The sequence below is a fragment of the Falco cherrug genome, chromosome 11 (assembly GCF_023634085.1).
Source record: "Falco cherrug isolate bFalChe1 chromosome 11, bFalChe1.pri, whole genome shotgun sequence".
NCBI lineage: Eukaryota > Metazoa > Chordata > Aves > Falconiformes > Falconidae > Falco > Falco cherrug.
Genome location: NC_073707.1, coordinates 32,733,147 through 32,740,948, shown reverse-complemented (window position 1 = coordinate 32,740,948; position 7,802 = coordinate 32,733,147). Strand labels below are relative to the sequence as shown.

The following is a 7,802-nucleotide window of genomic DNA, read 5'->3' as shown; positions in this document are numbered from 1 at the left end:
CAGTCCCACAGAATTTCACAGCAGTATTTACAGTCATGAAGACTCGTGCATGAAGAGATGTCAAATAGTTGCCCTCAGGCACCAAGGCAGGGTCACCTGTACTCCTGCAGCATGCCCAAGAGATGTTTGTCCACCCGTTCTCAAAGGCCTCCAGTGATCAACAATAATACTATTATGCCTAAAAATTTCTTCTAGTACTTCTGTGTCTTTGCCATAAGGACAGCCTGAATCTTTCTTTCTTGTTCTTCATTACTTCTTGCCCTGTGTATCACCAAGAAGCAATTGCTCCCCTTGCTCCTTCAAGAAGTCTGATATATTTAAGACTTAAATTTTCTTCAGTCTGCTCCGGCTGAACCACTCCAGCATGCTCATTTTCTCCCTGGTTAAACGTTACAAACCTTGGTTCCCTCTTGCTGCTCTCCCCCGAGTTCCATCGGTCACAGCCACCTTCTGTGGTGCCCAAGGCGAGCAGGCTGGGGAGGACATGCTGCCACCGGTAGAGCAGGGCACAATTTCATGCATCTCTCCGGCCATTTTTCTGGTATTCATCCCAGGACAATGTTTCGCTTTTCACACCAACATTATGACATTGCTGACCTGAATTCAGGTTGTGATACATGGCAATTCCCAGGCTCTTTTCTGAAAATTGCTACCCAGCCAGCAGTTCCCTGTCCCGTGCTTGCACTTTTTAACAGTTCCTGCAAGGTGTAGAAATTGAATTTTCACCTATTGCAGAGCATTTTTTCCAGACTAGTTATTTAGTTTCATTCTTAATTCTAGCTTTGTTCTCCAGTCTCCTTGAATTGCAGCCTGGCTGGTGCCAGCTGAGCAGGGCTGCCAGCATGCCAGAAAACAGGGCTAGAATTCCACATGGTCTCGATTCAGTTCAGTGCCCGCTGAGTCCAGCAGCATTTAATTTGACAAGGACTGGATTGGTTGCCAGTGGAAAAATACAAAATTGGGCCCTGAACATCATGTAAACAGAAGAGACTGGCAGTTAACTTGATACTTCTCTATATACTATTAAACAAAACCCCAAAGTTTTAGGATTTAGAAAGCAAGTCATATATTTTAGGATGCATTGCTTCCAGGTATGTTTTCCTGTCTGCCTTTCTAAAGGACTTATTTTGATTTATGTATTAGTGTGCTTGTATGACTGACTGCTTTTTTAAAATAGGAAGTTAATATAGTTTCAGAAAATTTAGACACTAACACTTCAGACCTTGGGATAGGGAGAGTGTACCACCTCAACTTTTTAAATTCAATAGTTTATTTTTTATTACAAAACTTAAAAAAAAAAAAAAGTCTTAACTCACTTTAAAATGTTCCCAAATACATTGAGATACTTCTCCCCCAGCTCAGCACACCTCACAAATGAGCTTAACTCTTTTTTTTGCCCACCATTGCATCACTAACTCGGGGAATACTGTTTCCAATACTGCTTAAATTCAAGGTGGCAACAACAGAAGAACAGGCTGCAGAACAGGCAGGTATCGGACCTACCACTGGACTCCCAAAAACTACTCTGTCAATTACAAACCATTTTAAAACTGGTAAACTGGTTTGATGATTCTTCTTAATGCTCTAATTAGCACATAAAACTTTTGTTGGGGATAAAAAGCATACACCATGTTTACAGTGTTGATATTATAAATAACTCATTTTATACAAATTTTAGTCAATAGAAATTTCAATTTAGCTTCCAGATTCTTCTAATAAACATCATTGTAAATTCTTCTGTCCTGTAAGACAAAGAAAATAACATTTAAAAAGGTGGCAGTGCAAACCAAAGAAAGCGTGGATAGTATGTGATACTGCACGAGTCACTTACTTCCATCAAGAGAAGACAATGTAAACCATCAGTGCACAACCCACTATCCAGCCAACGGCAAGGAGTATAGGTACAACAAGATGTGAAAGTGGGACTTGGGCTGAAAGAGAAAAGATGGTCTTTTTCAGAAAGGCCACATTACGTTGATGTCAAATTCACTAAATTAAACACATCAAAACCACAATTATCGGAGCAAAAAGATACCTGTGAGCTTAGGCCATGTTATCTATGATTGCTATTTTTAGCACTACGTCACCATATCTTGGCAGGCCTTCTAATGGGAATACATAGCAAAAGCCCAAACAGATTTCCACACAGTGGCCTCTGCAATTGGATACGTACAAGGGTTAGCACTTCCAAAAGAAGCAGGGTACGGGGAGACAGAAAGCACGGTTCTGTCCTTGCTCCCCATAGGTCACCAGGAGAACATCTGTACTGGACTTTATTGACAGTAGCTGTCCTGGCAGATTCAGGATTCAATTGCTGACATGTACAACACCTTCTAGAAGCCTTGTTAGGTTGGCAACAGTAAACCAAATATACAGTGATTATTTAACACCACACCTATTTAAGATCAATGCACCTGGGACTGCAATGAGGGGATGCTGTATGAGTTCCCACACCCTGGAGGGACATTTGCCAGCAGCTGTGCATCAGGCCATGCTTTCTGCACACCATGCCCGACTTAGCCCTCTCCTATCCTGGCACTGCAGCGATACGGAGTAGTTAAGGTTGATGTAATTAACCACTGCAAGAGTGTTTCCCGCTTTCAAGTAAGAAAATAACATAAAGAGTTTCCAGTGGGATGTACCACCTGCCTGGCCGAGTTGGGCCAGGCACAAACATGCAACATATTGCCTGTATTGCCCACTATTAATAGAACAAGCTAAAAAATTACATGGAGATGTGGAGTCCCATGCAGCCAACGGGTCTTCAAGGAGCATGCAGAAAGCAGAACTACAGCTCTATATAAATACGTTTCTGTACAGCATCAGAATTTCAAAGACCCTTCTATCAGTTTCCTGCAAATAGCAGAAGCTTGCCAGAAAGTAGCTTATCAGCCTTTCAGATCATATTACTTACCAATATATTACAGTGTTTTAAAGCACATCTTTCTGCAGTTAAAAGACTTCCAGGGTTTTGAAGGGATTAATAAATAATTTAAAACTATTCACAACACCTTGCACAGTTTAGATCAAGCAGACAGACTTCGGAGGGATGCTTAATAAATTAAAGTTTTCCACATCGCTTTTGTAAAGCTATGCACAACACAAACACATCTCACCATGACATTACATGGTGTATCTACCTAGAGGGAAAGAGAGAACACACAGACAGAAAATCTGCATGTGCTGCCATTACAATATCAAGCAGGTAAGCAATGGCACAGCAAAAAGGTAAAACCCTGCACTGAAGCTGGGGTGTCCTTTTGACACAGGGGAGTCCCTCACCCATTTCATTTAAAGTCTGTTATTCCTTTGACACTTTGTAAGGTAAAGCTACTTCTGATGGGAATCATTTCTATTTACTTGCCATTTTTTCTAAAGGTTCTATTATAAATAAAGGGCTGGATCCTACTACAGTACATGGAAGAGTTTTGACAGAGCTCTGTTGAGTTGCTGTTGTGCCTACTGAATATGGTGTGTTGTTATATGAGATCCAGTTTAAATGCAGTAAGGTAAGAGAGGCAGGCATGTCCTGAAGGGTCAGCAGGAATGCTGTGCCCAGCATTTGTCACGAGGCAGCAAGCAGCTGGCTCCAAGGGATAGAGTTTCATGGGCACCATTGGGAGTACTTGTGTTTCACAGTTTAAGAACAGAAATGACCATGAGAGCATTTGGTCTGATCTCCTGTATGTCAAAGGACAAGATACCCCAAGAGTTGAGTTCTACTAAAGCAACTGCTTGGAAGACAGTATTTTATGCCATGAGCGGGAGACAGTGAAGTGCAAGACATGCACAAGGCTATAGGGCTTGGCAGAGTGAGACATCCAAGCAGGTAACCCCTTCGTAAGGCCTCAGAAGGTGACAAATTCCAAGGTCCTGATATTTGGTCCAAGGGAAAACTATCCCAAGCCTAAACCTGAGAAGCAGTATTACCCTTGCCGTGGAGTAAGGCTGTGGGCACCACCAGCCGGAGAAGATCCACATTGTCTGCTTCCCAGCCTGTGGTGGTGATGGGGTGTGGAGGGACTAGCAGCAAGGGAGCAGAATCCTTCTAAGCAACTGTGTTTTGGAAAGAACGAAATCTTTACTGACCCCGGCAGGCAACCAGCTAAAACCCTAAAACGTGAGGTTTCATTATAATTGCTGTTTGAATGAGTGCACGTGTAAGCAAATACCAAGGGAAATGTGGGTTGTTGAGGAGCAGTCAGAAGTATTGCTTTAAACAGACCTGGCTTCAAGGGTTTAAGCCAGAGCCTGATGAAATAAAAAAGCCAATTCTGGATGGCAGTGAGAATAAATAAAGGAATCTCACTGTGATCTATGTATGTAAACTGTCATTCTAGCTACAAATTGCTTTCTTTTTCCCCCATTGTAGTTATCTTTCTCTACTTCAAACATAAATTTATCTCAAAATAAACAGAAGGAGGCTGCTCAGAGCAGCAAACACACAGCACTTTTGCTGTGCTACAGCAGGGCTCCTCTGCACATGATAAACAGACCCTCAAGCTTTCTGCTTCTGCAAGTCAGAAGCCCCAGGAATTGCCCAGCACGGGATGCCCAAGTACCACTGTGAAGTCAAGGATCCCTCAACTACAGGATACAGCAGCAGAGGTTTCCAAGCTAAACACAGCCTAAATATATTGATAAACTTAACCTGACCACGATCTTCTTTTTTCCTAGGGTTTAGCTTTTATCCAGCCCTGTACATTGGCTTGGTTTTGCTGACCGTAGTCAGCCAAAACTCTTACCAGTTACCATGAGCAAAATGATGCCTCTGGTCTCACCGAGCTGCTGCCTTCACCCTGAAATGTCTGGCCCCAACTGCACTGACAAGGATACCCCAAGATACCATGTGGAAAAACTCCCGTTTACTTTAAACAGGCAGAGGCTTGGCAGGTAAAAAAGGGGAATGTTTCCCTGCCTGAGCCTGTCAAGCTCAAACTCACAGACTTATGTTCCCTACTCCAAAATGCCTCAGAATTTCATGCAGGTTTTCTTCGTATCTCATCCAGGCTACACATGCACACACACAACCAAAGCGCTAACCCATCACTGGGATGGCAGTCTGAGCGCCACGCTGGGCAGCAGACTAGGAGGGAATGTGAGGGCATGCCCGGAGGACTATCAGAGGGGCTTTTTACAAGGGCATGTAGTGACAGGACAAGGGGAATGGCTTTAAACTCAAAGAGGGTAGGTTTAGATGAGATATTAGGAAGAAATTCTGTGCTGTGGGGGTGGGAGGCGCTGGCCCAGGCTGCCCAGAGCAGCTGTGGGTGCCCCGTCCCTGGCAGGGCTCAAGGCCAGGCTGGACGGGGCTCTGGGCAACCTGGGCTGGGGGGAGGTGGCCCTGCCCGGGGCAGGGGGCTGGAGCTAGGTGGGCTTTGAGGGCCCTGCCAACACAAACCGTTCTGTGATTCTGTCTCCCAGTTGCCAGTCCTAACAGACAAGTTTTTCCATGTTTCTCGTGTGCTGTCTGTAGAGGCTGTGGTGCTCTGAAATCTGATTTAACCACAGAACTGACATGGACAGGTTTTTGTGTTGAAGGCATTTGCCAGCTTCGTATTTAAAAACCATGCAAACTCTGCGGTTACTCATTTCAGTGAGGTTGCCCAACCATTTCTAATCTGCTCCCTGAGGTTTCCAGGGAGGTGTGTGTCTCCCCAGGCAGGGCACACAGGCACTTGTGGGTGGGAGGCAGTCAAGCCCAGTGGCCTGGGTAGTCGCCACTGCTGCCCAAGGGCTAGTGCTGAGAGATTATGGCCACATGACTTTTTTTTTTTTTTAATTATATCCCCCCCCCCCCAAAAAAAAACAAACACAAACCTCCCACAAACCAACAACAAAAAAACAAATCCAAAATACCCCACCCTACACACACATAACAAAACACATCCTACTAACGTGAAATATGGTTAAGTACTAATTCCTGGTAGAATACCGGTATAATTTCTGTGGATATCAATGAAAACTAAAATTAGGAAACATTCAGGTACATTCAGTAACCTGTTCTGAGTTTAGCAGTATTCCACTATCCTTAGATAACAGTGGTAGTGGTGCAAAACAAGGGTGATAATAAAGACTTTCAATATAGCTATGAAGATGTATATAAAAAGTTACTTTTACAAAGAAAAGTACTACCTGAACAACTGTGTACACACCTAACATCACATTAAAACTTCTGGATGATTCACCATCAAAATCTCTTACACTTAAATAAAGAGAAAATTGCAATGAATATAAAATGGATTTTTTTATGAAATGCATTTTCTCCTTGGAGAAAGTGGAAACGTGCTTATAACGAAAAGGCCATTTTTAAAATTTCATTTTGCTCTGCCATTTGGGCTTTGTCGGGTTAAAATCTAGATTATTATATGTTCACCTAGTATTACACTCAGATTTCAGCTGCACAGACAGTATATATCTAAAATGCTGTCAAAGTAACTCATTTTACACAGTTCTGTTCTATTAAATTAGCCAAAATTACAACTACAAAAGAAAACATTCAGAAAACAAAACTGGTAGGATTAAGAAATACAGGAGGAACCCAAGCTACTTTAAACTCATTGCTGTTAGAATTAGCTTTTAAACTGATTACACTTTCTTACTGAAAAATAAAATAGTGTATCATACAAGAATAAAATAGCTGAGTATTTTCACTTTGTATTACTCACATTTACGAGTTTAAAGACTACACTTTTACATTCACATTTACCCATTCATCTTACCTGGTTCTGCCATTCCCCTCTCTGCTAGTTTTATTGGCAAGTTTTAAGGTTTGCCTCTGCAGTTGTTCTTGTGAGCCTTGGGATGCTTTAAATAGAGCAATATTTGGAATGTGCTGCAGCTGCCTTGCTCACTGATGCCAGTTTTGGCCTATATGCATTCAATTGTCTAAAAAGGCAGGAGTTATGGGATTCAAGGTTACCACTTCCTATTCCTGCAACTGCACAGAAAAGTGAATAAAGAGGGGTCATTTTTTGAAGAGGGAGAGAAACAATGGCAAAAACTGCTCCATGGTCTCTTCGCAGCCGTGAAGTACCACATGAGAGTTCATGTAATATTTTTGTGCATCCACATATTTAGAGCATGACAGGGATCCAGCTCATTCTTGGTGTCCCACTCTGCTCTCATCCCTCTCCTATCAAAAAACCAAGCCAAGTACCATTCAGTAATAGTTTATATGTATTTCTATAGTTATTAGTTACTTGCTAAGCACCACCAGGTATCTTGTACTCCTGTGGCTAGCAGGTAACAAAATTCAAGGGAGGAACGTTCCTAAGATAATCTGAGAATGATTTTGTCTTAAATAGGATACATTGTTGCAAACTGTCTCTAATTCAGAAGAGAAAAAACATGGAGATGAGTGCCAGATCTGAGCCAAAGGACAAACTGTGCACTAGCTTGTATCCCAGAAAAGGAGATCTCCCATATAACGATCCCTTGGAGTGATCCTGGCAACAGCTTTTGATCAATAAGCATAAGAAACCCACTCAACATTTATTAGAGAAATGAAGTCCTGGACAGAACATTGGGAGGAACACACAGGTGCATCACATGTTAGCAAAACGCCCCTGAGCAAATGCTTTTTTTCAGGGATGGGAGGGCATTTTCTCTTAACATTCAGCAAGCTTATGCATAATCTCATTTCAAAGCTGTGCCTGGATCCTAAACGAAATGGGGGTTCTTTCTACATGTTTCTGAAATGGAAAAGGACACAAATCGCTGTTCAAAAGCTATTCCATATAACAGGTGCACAGGATGTTTTGAAGAGATCTAATCTGGATGTTTGTATAGTTCAGAGGAAC

General features: G+C 42.3%; 1 protein-coding gene across 1 annotated transcript; it reads right to left on the bottom strand.

Annotated features, from left to right (window-relative positions):
- Positions 1 to 1,295: 1,295 nt before the first annotated feature.
- On the bottom strand, positions 1,296 to 6,933 carry STRIT1 (small transmembrane regulator of ion transport 1). The gene is made up of 3 exons (XM_027806673.1): positions 6,723 to 6,933; positions 1,832 to 1,931; positions 1,296 to 1,742 (listed from the first exon to the last, which is right to left on the bottom strand). The coding sequence occupies exons 1-2, from the start codon at positions 6,733 to 6,735 to the stop codon at positions 1,837 to 1,839; spliced, it is 108 nt and encodes a 35-aa protein (XP_027662474.1). The 5' UTR covers positions 6,736 to 6,933; the 3' UTR covers positions 1,296 to 1,742; positions 1,832 to 1,836.
- Between the last annotated feature and the right edge of the window lie 869 nt (positions 6,934 to 7,802).